General features: G+C 38.7%; 1 protein-coding gene across 4 annotated transcripts in view; it reads left to right on the forward strand.

Moving 5' to 3' along the window:
• The window catches only part of SCG3 (secretogranin III), a 34,915-nt gene extending 14,165 nt beyond the window's left edge, over nucleotides 1–20,750 (forward strand). For 2 of the 4 annotated variants that reach the window (XM_075160075.1, XM_075160073.1), the window contains exons 9-12: nucleotides 9,678–9,761; nucleotides 10,344–10,472; nucleotides 13,052–13,132; nucleotides 17,404–20,747. In XM_075160075.1, the coding sequence (XP_075016176.1) occupies nucleotides 9,678–9,761; nucleotides 10,344–10,472; nucleotides 13,052–13,132; nucleotides 17,404–17,522 (413 nt within the window). In that variant the 3' untranslated portion in view covers nucleotides 17,523–20,747. Of the gene's footprint in view, nucleotides 1–9,677; nucleotides 9,762–10,343; nucleotides 10,473–13,051; nucleotides 13,133–17,403 lie in introns of all 4 variants that reach the window. The other 2 variants (XM_075160076.1, XM_075160074.1) reach the window with 2 other exon arrangements.
• Nucleotides 20,751–22,593: the final 1,843 nt, after the last annotated feature.

A 22,593-nucleotide genomic window follows, 5' to 3' on the forward strand; every position in this document is an offset into this window, starting at 1 on the left:
GGTGGAAAATACCTACTGGGTCTATGCAGATGGATTATATCCTTTCTCTGTTCTATTACAGTAGGAAACTGCCTAAATTACTTATCCCCGCTCTGTGGCTGAAGTCATGCGTAAGCTATGTCCCTGAATTATACATTCAAAATAATAAATCATTTACTAAATCAAGTCACAAGCTTTTGTGCCTCTCACATGGACACAGAGACAGTGAATTTGAATGCATATACCAGTAACAGCTGGTTTGGGATTTGGAAACCACAGCATTATGTCATCATCATTGTATCCTACTCTAGGGAAAAGTATCTTGCTGCTGCAGTGAATGATGTTATTAGGTTTAGCTTTAAGTTACAAAGGATCTAGCTGCAGCGTGGTGCAAGAAAAACACACATGCATACACATACAAATGCAAGGAAGAGGAAGTTCATGTTTTAATACACATATTCAATATTACATAATACATATTTAAAAGCTTTCCATATGCTAAATATAATCTGTAACACAGAACCCAGAAAGCCCAAACCAATGTATTCCTATATATGAAAGAGGAGAAAAAGCACTGCCTACCTTTTACAGTATGTATTCAGAAAGTATAGCTCTGGAAGCAATTAGAGGCTGTAACAAACGGATATAAAATGTGTGTTCAGCTGAAATGCATCATATTTGACCATTGATGACATCATTGATGGCAAAATGCCACTATCGTCTATCACTCTTTACTTTCTTAACTATGAATGCTGTATTTTGATGTACTGGGAGCAAATTCTTCTGTGAAGTGAAAGCCTCATGATATGTTTCTAGCCTGTTCAGAGGCTTTCAGAAATCTTTCTAGAAAGGCTATCTGCCCTCTGAAGATTGAAAGCTGGTTTAAAATCATTTTTGCAATTAAAAGAATGGACAAACGTTGTTGGTACAGAAAGCATAAGGTAATTAACCATATGACAGGATTGCAATTACACAGGTGGCTTGTGAATTAGATCCAGCTGTGGTATCAACTTATCCACCTATGGGTTGGTTGTCAGCATCCAGCAAATGCTGCCCAAACAGCTGGACTCTCCTTGCTTGCCCCAACCTTCTAGAGGCACAAGCGGTTATCACTGAACAGGTTGAGTATTGGGAGGGACTTAGGATGTTTATTGAAACAATGGTTGCTGTTGGCAAGGGTGCAGTGACAGAGTGGAATGAAAGAGTTGGAATCTCTCCAGGTAATGACCAGTGGAAAGCAGCAAGAAGCTTTCAGAGAAGTTGTGACTGATTCAGCATAAAATATTTCATTATTCATGGCATTCATACTGTTTCTGTTGCATAAATAGCTGATACTGAATTTACCATGCAGAACTGAAAGGACTATATCCTTGATGGTGCCGAGTGCTTCAAGGGAAAAAGTGCTGTTCGAGCCAATAGCAAAACTCACTTTGATTCAGCAGAGCAGAATAAGGAATGCATTGCATAGATACTTGTACTGTTTGAATATTAGTTTGTGAATAATATCATGCTTTCCTTCCTTTTCCTTCTGTCTGTTGAGTAGTGTCGTGGTGGAGATTCACTCTGATAGCTTGTCTATCAGAGCCATCTATCACAGACCAGATAAATATTAAGGAAAAGCTTCATCTACACCACACAAAGAGGAATTTTTTGTGTGCCGAATGAGTTTTCCTGCGTATGCCAGGCTAGCTAATTTGAAAATGAAAGCATATCAGTCCACTAGCATCCTGGTCAAAGCTCTATTTATAGTAATTATGTAAAGTAAATTATAGTTTTGTAATACATTTATTTTAATAATATTGTTGTCAGCTTAGAAGCAGGAACAAATGGGTTTTGCCAGTTTGTTCGGATACATTTGTAAATCATCTCCCACTAATAAGACCAAAATAATGAGTGATTTTTAGAACAATTCTAGGAAATATTTGTAATTAGAGCCCAGTGGACCATAACAAAAATAGAACTTTCAGAGGTGACAGACAAATTCTTAAGAGGCACCAGTGTGTACGTATGAATTCTTTTACACAGTACATTGGTTATATTCTCCTGCTGTACGCTGCTTACAAGAGTAAATTTGTAGCAAATTTATCCATTGCCACCCCAACCAAATGAAAGTTGTGTTATCCAATGAACTATTACCCTAGAAATGTAAATTAGTTATGTGTACATTGTATTCTTGTGTGGAGTTCTCATTTATTGACTAGTACATGTAGGACAAACTTTTGCCATCAGTACTTCTTTATCTCACAGATATAGAGAAGTTTCACCATGGTACTGCATATAATGCATATTTTATCGCATCTTATGATTGAGGTAGGTCATTTTGTTTTCAGTTTCTAAATCAGGACTTCTGTATCTTCTACCACTGAACAAAATTGGAGAAGAGAAAGAGGCAAAGGAGTGGGAAGAAAATTAAGTTTAAGCACTCTGTAGTTTTGCTCTTTCTGAGGGGGATCCCACTTTCCACCTCCTTGTAGTAGAGCATTTAGCTTGCTGGAGCCACAGTGTACAACACACAGCCCACAGCAGAATGGTTGGGGAGCAAACCCCCCTTTAATTAGGAGGGAAAATAGAGAAATTGCTCCAGCTCATTAGTATGCAGTGTTCAAGTCACAGCTGCCTCCTTCCATGGTCCAAACCAAAGCCACCTCTCACACCGCCTCCCTTTGGCTCTGACTCACTGTCAGAATCCACGCTCTCCCCGTGACTGAGTAGGAGATTGTGTTGGTTAGAAATGGGCATGAACAGATGTCTCTGTTTACCTCTTCTACCCCTTCATCATTTGTCTCCATGGACAATCGGAAAGAAGACCTGCAAAGACAAACTGCAAGACACACTAGCAATAGGGAGATGGATGGTTCATCTATTGCTCATTAGTTTAGTCCTTTTCTAAAGTTACTGTTGGGGTATTGTTTTACTATAATATTCTCTTTTAGCCACACTGAGGCTGCATGAAAAAAATCCAGGGGAAATAGAAGAGGCAGGAAGTCCCCTATGTTGATTTTTAACATGCCCCTGCCTTTCCATGCTAAGGAATATGGAATAGCTGCCTCTTGCTTTCACGCTTGGTACCCTCCACAGCTCCACTTCTGGTGAAGGCTCTGCAATTTCCCCGGTGTAGGCCAGTGCATAGTAGACACAACCTGGCCTTTTCTTGGGAGAGGAGGACTTGTTTGAGTACTGTGACTAATCCCTGAGGTTCTCATCAGCACAGATGCTGCAGGCCAAAGGTCTGATCCCGATATTTGTTTAGTTAGGCAAGAACAGGCGGAGAGCCAAGAGTGTGAGGCAAAGAGCAGATCACAGCACAGACTGGCATCATCTTTCCCCTACTCACTGTCTCCGGAAGCAGATGCTCCCTGATGCAGACTGTGTGATTTGAAAGGGGTGAGGGAAGGTGTGGCTAAACACTGCCAGGGGCTGCAAGTGATAAAAGGACAGTGTCGTGTGGACCTTTTGTTCTTTCCTTCATTTTGACCTGGGAGATGAAAGGCACTGACAGTATTTCATTCAGGGAACTGTTCATGCATAATACCTTCTTTTTCTTTTTTAATGTCCTTTTTTTCAAAGGGCTTTTTGTTGCTACTGTAGGTTTTCTTCATAAGCATTAAAATCTTTAACCAATTTTCTTTAACCGAATTTCCCTTCGGTGATTTTCCTTGCCCAGTATTACTTTATCATATGACTGATGCATACAGCTGACAGTGGGAGTTATTTAATTTCAGGCAGCTCTCTTTTCTCTGCTGTTTATTTTGTTTCTGATGAACTAAGGTGACACAGATGCCAGTATACTGTACTGTTCTTAGGAAGATCAAGGACTCTCAGAGATCTGAAAAGCAGAAAACAGGGGCACCTCAGATGGGGGCAGTGGGCCAAATACTGAGGAGCAGCAGTGATGGTGTAAAGTATATGTGAATAGTTAAACCCGAGATGAATTTGCATGGAGATAAGATAAAAGAATGTGGGGACAGAGAGTGTGCAAAGGTCCTAGACAAGACTGGAATGTAGGCAGTACGTTGATCACAGACCCCACTGCAACTTTATAGCTTTTCTTTCTGTAGCCTCATCCCATGCCTCATCTATCTCTGTCCCATGCTACTTCTGCATTTGCACAAACACATGAATGTTTTTTTGCCCCCACTGCTTAGATCTTATCTCCTATTTTCCCCCATTCAGACTCTTACTGCATAGAAAAAAAATGGGTAGCTATGGTGTGAAAAGTCTATGACAGCTAACCTCACAGTTCTTAAAAAGCAGAACCACTACACATTACAGTAAAATGGACATCACCTGAGCGTGACAATATGTGTGAGAGCATAGTATCTCCAGTATCCATAGGATCTAAATTTTCTCAGATATCTTTTTGGGAGAGATCCAGTAGTTTTAGTATTACTAATTCTTTTTCCCACCACATTACATGACTATCAAATCATGTGTACAAGAACCCAAACGAATATATTACAGTTCGTTCCTTTCCTTATCACTATCTACCCTTTAAATTTGCAGCTATTTCTTGCAAATATATTGCCTCCTCTTCCATTTCTCTTCAATGCCTCCTCTATGCTTTCCCAACTGGATACTCTGTAAGAAATCTCCATCTCCTCGTAATGTCTTTTTTGACAAGTATATTGCTTAGTTCCTGAAAATCTAGGTTTTGCATCCTACCAAGTGGTTTGTGTTTCTAAAGAAGGGAGGGGAATGCTTTTATTTTTTTCTCACTGTATTTAATAGATGCATAAAAAAAATTACTTTCTGAATTCCGTATCTCTGTTGACAGCTGAGCACTGAGACCATAAGTTATGATTTGAGATGATGATGTGGGTGCGGGGTAAACAGGGTGTCACTGAACTTTCAAAACTAAGCTCCATCCCACTCCTGCAGTAGAGGCGGCTGTGTGCTGCTTCAGTCCCAAACTGTCGTGCTTATAAAATGCATGCTATCAAAATACTTAAAATGTGTGCACAGGCCATGTAGCAGCCTCAGGATGGGAAAGGATTAGGAAAGGTCTGCACCACACAGCTCTAGGAGACCTGGAGTAATGCAAAGGAAATGCCTGTAGAATATTGAAAGGCTAAATCTGAGAAATAGTCCATGAGGTAGGTAATTTAATAAGGACAATAAAGGAGACTTGGTCAGAGCTTTGTTCACCTCAAAACACATCTATTTGATTGTGTTTTACTTTTTGAGTTGCTTTTAATCTGATTGCCAAGTGATACTGCTGCTGCTTTATTTCAGATCACTCTGAACGTCTTGCCTGTAATCCATTTTCAAGTTATGCCACTACCTGGGGTTTGTCACCTGGCATTCCTCATGGCAGCATTAGGCTTCAGACACACCGTCATGACAAATCAGTCAAACGGAGTTTCAAAAAGAAAATGCCGTATCTTGACATGTAAGGCAGGGAGTTGGAAAGGAACAGGAGATTTGCAAGGCTGAGACCCATCTGTAATTCCACAATGGAGGGATTTCTCTTGTCCGTCACAGTTTAAGCAGTTTATGATGTGACACATGCATGATACACATATGAGCTGACTAAAGGTCAAACTCTGCTTTTGGCTACATTGGTGAAAATCCAATGGATATTGACAGTTCTTGGACCTGCACTCATGTAAGCTAAAAGGAGGATTTGGCCAAAGAATTAATCAGGTACGCTATTCCCCACAGAATAGTCACAAGCAAATGCTGAGATGTCCTGAGTTTTGTCACAGGTGGAAAAAGGCCTTGCAAGCTCTTAAAGATCATCTGCTGCAGGAAACAGAAGAGCCCTGGGAGAACTGTGCTTTTTTAATACCTGAATATGTGCATCTCATACAAGCAGTCACCAGCACAAAGCTTTCTGGCTGAAGCTGCTGTAGTGTATGAACTCATTAAGTAAACTCATCTTTTAGCTATCGTTAAGATTGATTTCAGGTACCCTGATCATCCCTTTTTCTCCTTTAATAAACACAGCCTTTCTATGCTGTATGAAAACAGAACAGCAAAGCAGGTCTTTCTGCGGAAGTTTAATGACATGAAATCTCAGCTTCAGTCAATTTGACAAGGATAGAATGTGAAACTGCCTCCTGGGTGCAAGACAATTACGCAGATGAAAAAACCCTTTGCAGGAAAATTTGCAAAGGTCCGGAAAACACCATGAATCTGTCTATCTATAGAGAAGGGTCCATTTCAGGCTTCCATTACCAATTCTGTTAAATACTGGGATGAGTACATTAGTTTCTGCCTCTCTAATAAGAACAAAGTAATTTAATTCGTAATATTTTTTCACATAATATCTTTTCCCATGGATTTAAAGGGTGTTACCGCAGTGCATTCTCCCAGAGTAAAGATAAGCATTCTGCTTTTCTGCAATTCAGATTTTGAATGCCCAACTGGAAGGATTTCAGAGTTTCAAAACTGCTGGGAATTTGCATTTTCAGATGCAATTAATAGGATCTATCAGTGTGTAGCGCCTGTAGAAACTGGGCCTAGGGCATCTTAGAATGCCTACTGAAAATAGGAGCCCTCCTGCAGCATGAATGCTTCAGTGAGTCATCCCAGATCAAAGAGCAAGTTAGAAAGTGAGACAAGGCAGAAACCAGATCTTCTGACTCCTGATGTCTGGTTCAAGTGATGAGATTATACTGCTCCGCGGAAAGCCGGTCGCCAGAGGAGTGACCTATTTTACCAACGTAGGTCACTTCCATTAGCTCAGTAGTTATTGTTCTGTTGTTTTAATTAGTGCCATTTCAAATAAGCGGCCAGCTCTGTGGAAAGGTCAGTACCTTTCTGAACTCTTCCTCTGTAAAAATTACGTTGCTAGGGAAACGACACCGGAAAAGTAATCAGTTCTTGTTAGACCTCCAAATACGACATGCAGTTGCTTAGCTGCTGGCCAGGCACATCTCAGTTGAGAAGATGACTCACTCCATCAGAGTAACTCAGAGCAAACATTGTTCAGCCCTGGCCTAGCCACATATGACAAGTACAAACATGTTTTGAAACAATACCAGCTGTTAAAGAAAGATGTTAACTCTGAAGAGGAAAAAAGGGCAATAAATCCTGTTCCAGAAGAATTGGGATTCTCTGGTAACATTCTCTTTATGATATATATGTAGGTACACCAGATAATCCTCACAAACATGAACAGCCTTACATAGTTAACTCCTCTCTGTCACACGGAAAATACAGCTGCTTATGAAATCTTGAGATTCATGTTGATGTGCCATCCAGCTAGCAAGATAGCTTCAATATTTCTCCTGCAAAACGTAGTCCTTGTTAAAAGGCCTGTCATATAAACTTGTCCATATCTTTGCTGACAAAATAAAGCTTTGAAAACGGAATATAGTTGTTATCATATTCAGTCTGGCTTTAGTGGCAAAGCTTGGCTCATTAGTGGTCAACATTGGCATATTATACTTCATATACAGATGTGGCTGTTCAATGCATATGGCTGGAAAACAATGCATATTACCATGTTACTGTACTTGACAAAGTAGTAATAAATATTGTTTATTACTCATATATTGAACTCAAATGAAATTGTTAGCCAAATAGAAAGACTCAGAAAAACTGTAGAATTCCTGATGGGATTTATAGAAGTAACTGAATAATGGAGGAGTATAAATCCTATTGCCTTCAGTAGCACATGCTGTATGTGGATATATGTACAATTTTTAAACACTACAGTCTATCAACGTAACAAAAACATTTGGAAATATTATCAGTATGCAGACATTTAAATCTAAAGATGTCTAATCGGGTTATAAATCCGTCTTGTGGTGGAGTCTTTTTGTCTTCTGCTAATACAAGCTTATTGCAGCAGTGCCTAAATGCAGACACTTTTAAGACAGAACATGAAAGGCACTTATGAATCAATGCACTTACATATGTGTGGCATTTTAAACATTTAAATACTCCTATTTATTTTAAAATACTATGTTTACACTTGAAATTAAGCCTAATTGAATAGATTTTGCTGGATTAAGGTCTAAAATCAGCGACATTTTTGCATTTGCATGAATTAGTGAAGGAGAATAATCTATTCACTTGAATTTACAAAGGGTTTTTAAGTTCTTAGCTGTATAATCTTATCCTAAAAACTGTGCCTCTTGCAACAGAGAAATCCATATATTCCTGCTGGAATACTAGTATGGTGCTGATTCAGGATAAAAAATAGTATCTTAAACTCAGCTGAAAGGAATGTTTACGGTCCTTTCAATAAGCTTTGGATCAAGCAATTAGTGAGGCATCAATACTATCACTATAATTCTAGCTTGTTTTTTTCTTCATCAGTATGCCTGATCCAGCTTAGTAACCCAGCCCAGACGTGTTTAGTTTAGGGCATATGGCAAGGTCAGAAGTCACATTAAAAGGATATGCACCAAATGAAAACCGTTTTCACAAAAAAACCCTAATGTGGTGTAGAATTGACAGGGTGCAATCAGGCAGGGTGCCGACAAAAACGGCTTACATTTTAATTTTTTGTAAATAACAAAATATAGAGGACTCAGGGAGACAGGATTATGTGATTTCTCATCAGATGGCAGGCAGAATTGCTTATGGTGATCTGCCATGAAGAGAAATGTGCTTACTGAAAAACTAATCTTTAGGTTTCAGTGCTGAGTATCTTTCTGATGGAAAAAGATGCTCCTGGCTGATGGATAAAATGTTGGCCTTACACAGAAGATATGATCTAAAATATTTACTAGCCCTATAATATCTATTCTGCCCATTACCACATCTCATACTAAATATTTTAGCTGTTTATATAAAGGGAATATTGAAAATTCAAAACGAAGTCTCTCAAAAATACCCCACCAACTAGCTGACATCTATCAACTTTTGGGTCCATGTTTAACTGAACCTTTAAAAAAAGCTGATAAAGGGAAAGAAAATGCTACACCATGTCCATAATATAACTGAGGAAATATGGCAGATTGTATGATGATCTGTATTTGTGAATATCTATTAAGTGTTGTTTTTTTCCCCACATAAGCATGCAATGTTTATATCTGAAATGTCCATCTTGATGAAAAGGTGCTTTTTCTTTCAACTTAGATGAGTTCAGCCCTGAAATTTGCATAGGAAAACATTTTCTAGACTTCTAGAGCTGTACACGTGGCCACAGCTGTCTACTGGGTTTTCAAGTAAATGGTTGACATCAGCAACTTTAAAAAATATTTGTTTTAATCAGTTCAATTTACATATTTATTTCATCTAAATATAATTTACAACCTTTTATTGGACTTCTTTTCCAATGAAACCATATAAAATCCAGACAGATAAGCAGTTTGGGATAATATTTTCCCATCAGGACAAAGCACATATTTCATAGTCTTGTATACTTTGTGAAGTTAATTAAACCCTTTCATGGCTTTCATCAGAATAAATTGCTACAGATAGTTATCTATATTTTGCGACTTACGTGACTTAAATAATTAGAATATATATGGACACATTTACTGCCTTTATGAATATTGGCTGTGTTTGGTACACCTATTGTCATTATTTAGTTGTTCATTTTTTTTAATAAGACTGATCAAAGTTCCATATAGCTATTTGTTTGTTCTTTTAGTGTTGGCTATGCATTAATTCTTCGGAGGCAAGGATGAAGACTGTTCTTTTAGATTTCAAACTGGTGTTGCAGAGAATATAGTACAGATTCTGCATCATATCTGTTTAAGAATAACTGTGGTTCGGTTTTGTTTTGCCTTGATTTCTAGAAAACTTAGATACAATGATAGCTGAGCAGACAAAGAAGAAGCTTGAGAACCCTTCCACTAAAACCAGAACAAAGCTACCAGCAGGTACTTATTCTACCATTTTCTCTCCTGGAATAACACATTTTTTAACCTATTCAGTTAAAAGCATGCAAATTGCTTTTGAAGCCAGACTGCTAGTTACAGAAACTCAAGGACTTGTAGTTACAGCTTGGATGTCTAAACACACAGAATTTTTACTTTGAGAAGTATATTTACTGTCCTTTTCTTCAGTGGAGTCCAGACATTACACATATACAAAAGCAAACTGTATCAATGCTTTTTAAGACTTAAATAATAAAAAAATTGTTCTTTGTCAACTTTGGATCTAGTGAATGCAAATTTCCTATCATTTTTCTCTGCACAAAGGAATGTGCCTTTATGAACTACGTATTATTACATTTTAGTCACCTGTATTCAGCTACTGTTTATAAGAGCAGAAACAGGCATTCCTGTTTCCAAAGATCTGGGGTAGAGATGACCTTTAGAAACCACTTTAAGCCAGATTCCAGTGAGGTTCTTCCTCAATCATCAGTCAAAATGTTTTACTTCCTAAAGATCATATTGACGTGATTTAGAAGTGCTTTTGGTACATTTGATACAAAATTGCTCTTATTGTTATTTCTTTAGACAAGAGTAGTGAAGAAGCAGACAGTACGAAGGAAGAAGCAGCTAAAATGGAAAAGGAATATGAAATCTCAAAGGATTCTACAAAAAATGAAGAACAAAATGCAGCAGGGAACAGTGAAGAGCCCAGAGGTACAAAATAGCTGTTACTTTTGCTACATATGTACGCTCCAAGTGATTGGAATCTTTTCCTATCTTTGGAATTGTTTTTCCGTTGTGTTAGCGTAAATATCTTCAGTTTATAGTTACTGCAAGTCAGCACACGACAGCTTGATTCGGAAGTGTACTTATTTGCTTACCTTTAAATATATGAAACTATATCCCTTGCTGAGTAAGGCCATAATCTTTCACAGAATTCATAGCCCCTTTTGAGAGCAATACGAAATGCATTTTGACACAGTAGTGCAGAGAGATTTTGCTGCTTTGCATCTGTGGCTTTTCAGTGAAATCAGATCATCAGGATATTCAATATTCTGGGTGAGCCCATTGATTTCTCTAGTTTGTGTTACAACAAGCTGGTACTGAAAGGTACTGAAAAGTTCTGCAAAGTGAAATGATTTGCATTACTCACTGCCACAGGTTAAGGGTCATCAGCAATTAACCTGTTCTACATAACTTTGAAAACCTATTACAGTAGGTTAGTGTCTCAATAAGCCAACTTAGCACAGTAGTACTTTTATTATCCTAGTTACTTCAGCGTGAGACATAATGCCACGTGCCATGCTACATTAGACTGTACTAGCTGAAGTCCCTCTGTACCCAGGGTGCAAATCAGCTGCTGTACCTCAAAACAAACCTGCAGAGGACAGTGTGCCTCCTTACACTATACATTGGAGCCTGTGTCCCGAAGACCAAAGGCAAGCACTGCTACACTTTTAGCTAATCTTGATAACCAAGCATTTCTTTGGTGTCCAGCACAGCTCTCAAATATTTAAATACAACTTTTTGTCTCTCTCAGCTTCTACTAGAAGTAAATCTTAGAAGTAGAAGTGGTTAGTGTGTAAACTTATAGGACAAGAGTGGGTTCATTCTAGGTCTGTGTGTGGATGAAGAACTTACTGAGGGGAAGGAAAGTTGGAGAAATTAGTTTAGCAAGGGACGGTTACAGTATAGTGCTTCAGGCTCAGCCATGTCTTTTGATAGAGTGAGTTCCATAGTCTAGCTGTGTCTCCAGAGTAAGTTCTCCCTCCTGCACACAAAAAACTCCTTCTTCATCAGCAATTTATTGACTAGACTTGATGGACTTTCATTAGAAGTAATGCATAGACGGGAGATTTGTCAGGTAATGAATGCTGAACTTTTGAAGGAGGATGTTTGTTGGGGCAGAAACCTTTCAGTGGGTTCTTATTGCTAAGGATTCAGCATAAGCATCTATGTTCTCTATTCAGTTGGTTTAAAAAAATTGCTTATAATCTGTTTTGCACTGATGCTGTTTTATGCTCATACTTTTTTGGATGCATGTATTTTACTGCAAAATGCTTGATAATGAATTGCAGTAATCAAGGCTACAGTAGATTGTAGTTCATTGGTCACCCGGTTCAGTCCTGCGGGCAGTGCAGGCGTATAAACTATTAGTCACTCACAGATAGAAGGTGGCATTTTTTCCAGCAATGGTTATTTGAGCATAGAAGAGGAAAATAGCTCAACATGGCTGTCTAATTTCACAGTAAAGAAAAATTGTCTCAATACCTGTGGGAAGTGATAAATAACGTATTTTGCTTGTCTATTGAAGATTTGTCTGTTCAGTTTGGTTCAGGTTATTTTCCTTTACCTGCAGAAAAATGTTCAGCCCAACAGCTTTTAGAAATTTAAATTGGATCAGTATTTAGTTCTTTGTCTCATCACGCAATGCCCTTTGCTCTTTCACAGAGTAACTTACTATAAAGCTAACTCTGCACTCCCAGCTCAAAAATTACAGTCTATCTAAAATTGTATACACTTACTAATGGGACCAGACATGCGTAGTTGGCAGTAGTAGCCTTCTACATGCTAATCACACTGAGGTTTTTTTTTCTGACAAATGTAAGAACATTACAGCAATAAAGCTCCAGCCAAGTTAAGAATTCAAAATCCATTAGCTGGAATATTTCCTTAGGGGCCTTATTAGGTAATCCTTGAACTAATTCTGTCCTGTGTGCTTTCTGGTCCAAAAATAGCCATCACTTTAAAATTTCAGCTATAACAAGGAATTATCATGGTAATTTTAATACATCCTTTTTCTCAGTAAATGTAAGTAGCTATATTTCAGCTTGTCTTTCCAAAATACCACAATCTTAGATTTGCTGTATGCTGTTAGTACTACTGAATCGAGGAATTTTCTGACACTTTGTATATGAGATACTCAAAGCTCTCAGTCTTATTTAAGTCATTCCTTGTTGTCTTAACAGCTTCATCTTTGCTGAACAATTATTATGATCAAAAAGCTAAGGTTGCCTTTAATCCACATATCCAGTATCTGGATACCACCGGAAGTTACGTATGCAGATCAAAAAAGCCGTGATCCTAAGTTTGTGGATGACTAATCTTGCACAGACAAAACCTGCTAGCCATCTGTGGGAATTTTGCCTGACTAAAGTTGACAGGACTCAGCTTTTAAACAGAAACTAAGAATAGTTTTAATCTGCCTTCGCTGTGACCAACTGCACTCAGTTAAGCAAGCTGCATCAATCATTGATGAAAGTGCCTGATTTCTCTCTCATCCTTTCCTCTAGGGAAAGCTGAGGCATATTTGGAAGCAATCAGGAAGAACATAGAATGGCTAAAAAAACACAACAAACAAGGTAACAAAGAAGGTATGAAGTAAAAAGCCTTGACATTGGGGAGGGCACCATATATATTACCAAGCATGTAATTTAAATTGTGTCGTATAACTTAGCATTATGTTACAAGTTAAATAATAGTAATGTGAAACTGTGCTTGTCCAGGTTATAGTGATAATCAGTGATGTTAGAATTAAATAATACAGGTCATGTAAAGTTTAAATCAGTGAATGAAAATAGTAAACTAAGGCAAATTCATGTAAACTGTCTCAAACAGCCGATGGCCACAAAACACACAGGACTAACCAGCTAGAAGTTAGTCATGTGCTGTCCAGATAGTCACGGTGGTCTGCATGTCACCAGGTAACAGTACATCAGTTTTGTCTAGTGCTTCATTTCTTAGTTCAACATATCTTTTAATTATGATTTTATGCACGAGGTAAATGTATTTTAAATGTCTGGATGTGTCTAGAAAAGCTCAGTGCATCTGGCTAGCCCTGTGCATGCCATCACAAATAGCAAGGAGTTTTGTTTCATAACCATAAATAGGTAAGATACAAACTTACGTCACCAGCACTGTAATATATTGGATTACAGCCCAAGTCAACTCTAATGACTTATAGCTCTCACACGCAAAGCTGTGTAGGAGAGCAGTGACTGAAGCAGCTGCACAGGGTATGCTCACCAGCTGCCCCTCCGTTTGACTGTTCCTCGGAGGCAGGGCTGTATGAGAGCTGGAGGGAGGGAGCTAACAGCAGCAGGATTTCTATCTTATTTTTCACAGATCTTTATTTATCCACATCATGTTTTCCCTCAAGATCTTACATAAAACCAGCCTCCTATCCCTTCTCTCTGCCATTGCTGGGTCTTCTGCTGTCACCCGCTCTGTAAGTGAAGGTTCCTAGCCAAGGGATCCGTTCCTGGGATATGACTGGTGCCTGGTGAGAAGGATTCTTCTTGCACCAGCCAAGCAGAGGGGCATCTGAGATGAGATTAGCCCTGGGTAATCTAGCCACCCCCTCTGTGAGTTGAAGTGTATATGAATTTCATTTCAGAGATGAGTGCATGCCTACAGCCCAACACATTCATTTTCCTATATAGAAAGTCTGTAATAGGAAGGACGTTTTTAAAAATTTTTTCCCTCTTAAAATCGTTTCCACACAATGGCAGTGATGGCAGTTAGCAACAGACATACATATTTGCTCAAGAGTTTTCCTGCCAATTCTAATAAATGTTTCTGTTTATCGGTGTACTCATTAAAGTAATTAGGTCTCAGTCATGTGTGATTCTTGCTCTGTATCACACATACTGAGTGGGCAGCCCCTCACTCCTCTTCACAGTAACCTTTCCTCTGCACTACTGCAGTCTGAAAATGGCTGTGACTGCAGATCAATAGCAATTTATCTGCCTGTGAATGCATTAAGATGTACGCTTTCTGCTTAGATGGATTTTCATTTGCACTAAAATATCTTTATTGTCCTCTGGCAATGGAAATGAGCCTTAAAGTAAGTGTAAGTTAGGACAAAATTAGAATAGTGTTCTTACTCTTCTGATACATTATCTTTATTGAGCCTTTTCATACTTTTTATTTTTGTAAAATGCTAATTCAGTTCTCCTGGGATGATGTTAAAGGAAGTGCAGTCAGGGTAAGCTTATCTAACCGTGAATGCATTGCGCTGTGTTTCTTCAGTACAAGATTAGGTGTTATTGATGTGCTCATCAATCATTTCTCCACGTTGAGCTAGCACCCGGGAGCTAGCAGAAAAGTGATTCACAAAGTAATTTGTGTATTAAAATGGCCAGTCTTTCACACCCCTATTCATGGATTGTTTTACTCACTGAATATACTTGAAGAGGTTTAGGTTTTCTTCAGGCAAATGTTTGTAGATCCTTAACTTTGTATGAATTTCAGTCGAAATTATTATTCATTCAATGACTAATGACCCTGGAAATGTTAATATGCATTTCCCCAGTTTAAAAATATCAGCCGCCTATTAAGGAGGCAAGTAAACTTGAGTGGTCTGGATCATTTAAAGAGAAACATGTCAAAAGCCTAGATTTTGGCCTTGATTGACTTTTGTGTCCAAAGTTTATGTTGTATATATACAATATATAGGCTCTGTGGGCCTGTCCTTAGTATCTCCCAGACCTGGCTTGGTCTTTGAAACCAATGCTCTTTAAGACCAGCTCCTCTCCTGTGTAAATTAACATCACTCCCACCAGTAGACGTCGGCTGCTGAGTATTCTATTGCATTTAGACTCCAGAAAACATAACCGTGAGTCATTTAACTAATACATGCAAATAGCATGTTTGGATTTTTCACAAAATACTTAGGTAGTTTCTAGTTTCATAATACTAGCAGTAGCCATTTAGGAAAGAAAGTAAATTCTATAATTAATTGCAATGGCAAATGGCTTGGTTTGAATATGCAAATAAGACCTCATTTCATTTACTGTAGCAGTTTCACAGTATTCAATGTGCACACGATGCTGCAGCTGTTGTGGTGAATATAAACCAACGCTGATTTTTTCTAATTACTTGCCCAAATTAATAGGTTGTAAATAAGTATTAGAAATTAACAGTTATCAATTTCTAGAAAAAAATCAAATTAAATTGCCATGAGATACACAAATTAGCCAGAATTGGACAGTATCTTAATGGCTGTAATCTCATACAGAATGTTTACTAATTAAACCTTCACATCTCCACGTAATGATCTTAGAGTTGTAAATAGTATTCTAGAAGAAAAATAAGCTCAGGAATTTTAATGTGAATAATGTGGATATTATATTAATTTAGTATTTGTTGTTCCATTCATTTCCATTCCGTGGTATTTTTCACTGGAGACTCTCATTCTGTCAACATGAATGAAATCTCACAACCTTATTATTCAATTGCTAGGCACTATTTGTCCCTATTACTCAGATAGGATGGAGAGACAAACAGGTTACATTCTCTTAAGTAATGCTGGTAACAGATCAGATGTGAAATCCTGGCCTCAGTACAGCAAACAGAAAAATTCCTATTAACTCAGGCATGGAGAGGACACCTCTGCAGGAGTGGGGAGTTTTGAATATCAATTTTCTGTATTACTCACTTGAAATTGCCTTATACTGTTATAAAAATGATCCCAAGCAGTAATTTGCTTCTAAATGTCTATTTCTATCCAATTTTGGTCACTGAACCATAAAAAGACAGAAAGTCATTATTGTCTATTTTGTTAAGAATGTACAGTTTGAAAGGTCCTTCACACTTATTGTTGTATGGTGATACACATGGGAGTACATTACAAAATCAGTATTAATATATTCTGAAGGTTCTGTCTGTGAAATAAGAAATTTATACTGAAAAATTCAGGATGTATCTGTTTTTGTGAAAGATATCAATTCATTTAAATTAGTATGAACCCTCAAGACATTGATGTTTTCCAGACTACTAACTTGTGATTCTAACAAATGACGCTTTACATATTATGCAGTAAATTATGTAACTGAAACCTGTATTGTGTTTATGTGTGAATATACTGGATCTGTTGCCAGGGTTATGACTACACAATAGGTTACCTTTTTATGTTTTTTGAAAGTAGAATTCTTTTCATGGAAAACAGTGATGTTTTCCATCATAGGAAAAGTCTATTTAATGTATATGCTGTGAATCATGCTGTATAGATGCAACCATCTATTGGAAACGGAGAAAGGGTCTTTCAGCACTGGATTGCAGACTGACATAAAAAGATTGTCGAAGACTACTTTGACACTAACACTGTCATAAAGACTACTCACTGCAATATTTTTCATGTCAGAATATTATGTTCTGTATCAAGGTAAATAATTGTATTATTTCGATTTATTTTCAGGAAGTTGCTTTCTTGAATTTTCACTACAGGTGTTTGTAGTAAGTGGGAATTTTACTGGGATTCCAATAGGAAACAGTCAATTTAATACTTTCTTTTGAATCAATGACAGTTGTGAAAATAATAGGGTTTTAACAACAGCTTATGCATGCAGATCAGAACATCAAATCTCTGGACCAGAAAATATTCTTACTTTAGCATTTGCCAGCAAGCAATCAAGAGCCAGAGATGATTATTCCTCTTGAATAGTAAAAGCACCATGACATGTAAAAAGTCTTCGTGCGGGTGTTTTGGTTTTTTTTCAATTGTTTTCGCAGGTTGCACTTGTAGTGAATTCCCTCCATGTTGGATAAATTGCATTTGTTGGATAAACTTTACAATGACATTGTTTCTTAGGTGAAGCAGTATAATGGAAATGACTCATTGTGCAAATGAATTCTTATTTTTCAGACTATGATCTTTCAAAGCTGAGAGATTTCATTGATCAGCAAGCTGATGCTTATGTGGACAAGGGCATCCTGGACAAGGAAGAGGCTGATGTAATTAAACGCATATATGGCAGCCTGTAAAAATCTAGTGGCTGCCAAACATGTAGAAAACTAGTATAGCTTCCCCCAGTCCCGGCTCAGTGACTTATGATCTGTTATTTTGAGGATATCATTAGAAATGCTCTGTTTACATTGTACTGACAACTTTCAACTGACAGAAATGAAGAGCAATAGCGCTCCATACACTGACTGCATACTGTATTTTCCTACACTCGCAAATCAACCCTAAACACCAAATTCTGACACTGAATCTCTAGTTGGCAGGATAAATATTTATGTAACGTTCTCTTCAATTTATTATTTCTATTTGGTTTACTTTTGTAGATAAACCAATCATTTCTGATCAAAAGTTATTTTAATGCTACATCATCTTGCTCTCACTCCACTAGCTTTCTATAGATGCAACTATGTAAAGGGCATTATTAGAAAATAGTTCATAGTTCTCTAAATAAAATATTTGAAAATAATTTACCTATTAAAGTTTTCATTAATCTTAATATGATTTTATACCCAGAAATCTTGTTTTTAAATCCTAATTCCTTTTTTTTCCTTGACCCTTTTTTATTTCTTTGTGTAGTATTCTATAACTTGGACTATAGTGTCCTTAGCTAACTGATACGTCTTTGACACTACAACTGCCTTTCATATTACAGAGCCGTATTCTCCCCATTGTTGCTTCATTCAGCATGTATAAATATTCTCTTTGGTGCACCATTTGATGATTGTGCATGCATAATTAGTTGAATTCCTGATGTGAGTAGCCTGATAACAAGTGTAAATAGCCATTACTTACTTTAAAGAAAAAAAAAAAAGGAAAGCAATTCAAGTCATTTTGCATGGGAAGGGGAGTTTGCAACTAGAGATGTTCTTAGGAACATGGGCCCTGCTTTTCAGAAAGACTTAAAGAACCTGTCATATCTCAGCATCTCTGAATATCAAGGCTGTGGTGTGTTTCCCGACTTCTGATCTGTGTTGAGCAGTATTATTTTGGAAAACTATTTTTTGGGCATATACATGCTATCATTAGCCAAGAATTTGGTACCTCCTAAAGAATGAAACAGGAAAACAAAAATGTCGCCCTCATTCTTCTTCCTCAACTTACAGAGTTTTTGAAGAATGGTTTATGAGACCTTTTATATTTAAGTGAATGGATAATTTTATGTATGAAGAACTCATGAAGCAAGATCAAAGGTAAAGAAGTTTTTAGAAAAGTAAATTTTAAACTGAGTTCCAGAAGATGTAAGTCCTGAGACTTATCCCCTGCAGCAGACATCTGTCTAAATGAACTCCATGAAAGCCCAGTTCTCTTTACTTACAGGTTCTTCATAGATAATTGAGATTATCCCTGCTCTGATTTTTTTTAAAAAACTCATGATACTTCTGAGATTGATAGTCAAAAAATGTTAGCTGATGCAGAGGTCGGTATCTGCCTGCCAACGAAGGGAGATGCTGACTTACGGCACTGCCTGCACAGCACAAGTTCTGTAAATGTTAAATGGGCAGATCGTTTCCTTCCTTATTTTCTCAGCACAGCTGGAGATTAAGGAAGAGGAGGAGATTTGAGCAATGTTTCTTAGCCAACTGAAGTAAACTTTGGAATCCCTGCAAAACATAAATTATCAACTGAACATTATCAACAGAACCTTACTGGTAACAAATATTAAATGAATGTGATAGCAATGAGGTGTAACAGCATATCTATTTGAAAACTGATGATACATAAGCCAATGAATGCTTTCTAGCATACAAAAAGTACGTCACTGCCTGCTCATAGACATCCTGATATGGATCATTGAATTGCAGTATCAGTCACTAATGGTGGTTTTTTAAGATAAAAACTGTATCCAAAAATGTAGTCAATGTAACCTTCCTGTTTGAAAAATAGTCCCTTGGAAACACTGCAGAAAATCATTAGGAAAAAAGAATTCCTGTTATTTTGAATCTTTGTGTATTTGTTCTCATCTAACCCTCTAATCCTTTTTATTATTGTTACTTGCTGATGTTCCCAAATAACAGAATTTCTTCTTGTCCCTATAGATCTCAGTTGTTTTCTGCAACAGCTTGTGACTTACTTATGTGAATATCACACTAGAAAAGTGTACTTTTATGAAAAAAAAACAGGAGAAAGATAAGTAACCATAGACCTTTACAGTTGGAGAAGTGGTAGTCATCTAGGATCTGCACTTAAAAAACAAAAAGGACAAACTTTCCTTCCCCAATGTCTACTTTTTAAAAAAAAGCAAACTTTCTTCTCCTGTCAATATAATGAGTAGTATAATAATATTTTTAATTTTCATTGGAAGTTAGGTTCTTACTTTGGCCTCTCAGGAGTCTATGCAGGAGTCTGGTATTAATGGAAAGATGTCATCAGCTAGCGACCTGTGATTATGAACAGTTTGTGTCCACAAAAAGGCTAGTACAGTATTTTTTAACCTCTCAGTTTTGCAAATTTTGTAGCTTCAACAAAGCATAGATGATATCATTTAGAAAAAAAAAGTCCAAACAATGGGTATGACCTGATTCTAGTTTAGAGTATGCATGTTCTTGGACCTGTTCTGTGCTTACCCTGCTGCTGTACATCACTTGGGGTACATACGCAGACCAATTAGACCAACCTGATGACTAGCTGAGAACAGAGCAAGCCCTCTGACGGATAGATGAGCAATCTCAGCTACGTTCTTCAAACTAGATTCACTTCCCATCCTGCCCAGGCCCATTAAACTTGTTATTTGAATGCTTCAAACACTGGTTTCATTGCTGGTACATCAAATGAACATCTATCGGTAAATCATACCTTTCAGAACTAGACGGTAAAAACACAGCCAGCCTGATGAATCACCCTGCATTTCTAAAAGGCTATGACTTGTACTAAATAAAATCAAACCAAGTGACGTGAGTTTCAACCTGCACCACAGATCAGTCATTACTTTGAAGGGAACACTTGGAGCACGTTAGCACTGGACATCTGCTGCTAGTGTGTTTAGTAAATACTTAGTAAATCATACGCTGTCAGTGCTTTCCTTTTTCCTGGTGAGAAAGGTATTTTCAACACCTGCACATCTCTTGTTCTAAATTGACAAAAATCAGTTTCTATGTTGTTTGTATCCCTGCTGGATCCTTCAGAAATCCTTCACTCCCTAAATTATCACTAAAATGTAACAAGTACAATATATATGATATTCACCTTTTCAGCTTTTCTATTAGACTATTGTTTCTGATACTGTACTTTATTAAACACTTTACTACAAGCTACAGTAGTACAAGGCTTCTTTTGTGTGTTAGAGAATGCATCTTTTCTATCCACTGCCCAGCTTTTTAAGACATCCTGCACCCTGGAGCAATAGGAGTTCATCCTGATGTCTGCAGGAAGGGGGATGCCCCTCTGAGAATGTTAGATGCAACTACAGCACCTGATGGCTGAGTTAGCTGGATTTACGGGGGTTTAGTAGCCTCCAGACACATTGAAATGAGTCCCAAATGAAAACTTCTTATCGGATATGTCCTGCATTTCATTTTAAAAGATCCTAGTCCAAGCCTGCCCAGGTTTTGACTTTTCAAGCTTTGACTGAAGAAATATGTAAAAACAAAACTACAAACGCGCAGGTTTCCCACCACAGAACAGCTGCAAAACATGGAATTTTACCTGCACTGTGCTTCACTTCTGCCTGAAATTGCGCTGTTCCAACCCTGAACCACACCTGGTAGGACTGGTATAAATATATAAACAAAGAATGAAGTTACAAGTGTAGGAAGAATAAAGGCAGAGCCAGAAGCAATTTTGCATCCTGCATCCTGCATACAGGATGATGCATAAACAATATATAAAATATACAGGAAAAACTGTCACTGAGTAATAATATGACAATGTGGATTAAGATATTAAAACATCAGTTATTCAGAGTCTTAAGAACCCCTTTTTTACAGAGTAGGAAAACTCCATCTTGAATTTCTCTGAATATATTACAGACTATTTCCAGGCACCATTTTCTCTCACCCGCTCAGTTTTCCTTGGGGTCGGGCAGACCCGGGCGCATCGGGCGCTGCTGGGAGCTGTGTGCCACCAGCCGCCCCGCGCCGGGGCTGCAGCCCAGCCGCGCCGCAGCGGCGCGGGGTCGCAGGACCTCAGGCCACGGAAGGGGTGCCAGAAACTTGCAGAGGCACACTAAAGCAATTCCTAGAAATATTTCACCTATACATGAAAAACGGGCATTCAGTCCCTGCATTCGCCCTACAAAACACCACATCTATCTACCGGAAAACCAGGAACAGGCATTAATTAAACACAACGAAATGTAACTTTTCGCCCACATTGCAATAGGCTGCCGGGACAAAGAGAATCTCTTTAATTAGCGCTCAGGCAGGAGCCAAGTTGCCGCAGCTGCCGCCCCGCTGAGGAGACCCCGCCGCCCCGGGGGCTCTCCCAGGGCCCAGCTGTGCCCAGGGGCTCGCCAGGCCCCGCGGCCTGCTGGGAGGCCCTCGGCCATAAAGAGCGACTCCCCCCGGGCAGGGGGAGAGCGGTTGCTGCAGGCTTTGGAAAACAGGACTGGGAGAGCCAAGGAAGATGGCGTGGAAGCAAAAGCTAAGGCCCGCTCCGGCCTGGCGCAGAGAAGCGCGCCCTTGGGGCGCCGTGAGGAGTGTCTGCGGAGCAGGCAAGGAGCGGAGGCCTGCTCTGGGGCCACGGCCAGCAAGGTAGGGCCTCTTGCAGGCAGCCTTTATTGCGGTTAACGGTGGTGTCGAGATCCTCCCTGTGCGAAGACGCTTGTGTGGAACAGAGGGGTTATGCCAGTGGTTTTGCAATGGATGCCATGTTGAGTGCTGGTGCGGTGGGGTTTCCAGGGGTGCTGTGGGTTGATCGGGGTGCTGCCGGCCCCAGCTGCGGGGCTGGGCTGAAATCTGCCTGCGGCTGAGGGGAAGGTGGGTGGGTCTCCGCCCAACCATGTCTCCAGGCTGGCACAGCTGCTTCTTCCCTTGCATTTCTGTATGGTTTTCTCAGTCAGAAAAAGTAGATGTAAATGGTGTCACCGATCTTCCGTTGCTTGTCCTGAAGGTCCTCCAGCCCACGAGCACAGCAGCGCTCTTGGGAAGGATGGAG

This window comes from Calonectris borealis, chromosome 11, assembly GCF_964195595.1.
Source record: "Calonectris borealis chromosome 11, bCalBor7.hap1.2, whole genome shotgun sequence".
Taxonomy (NCBI): domain Eukaryota; kingdom Metazoa; phylum Chordata; class Aves; order Procellariiformes; family Procellariidae; genus Calonectris; species Calonectris borealis.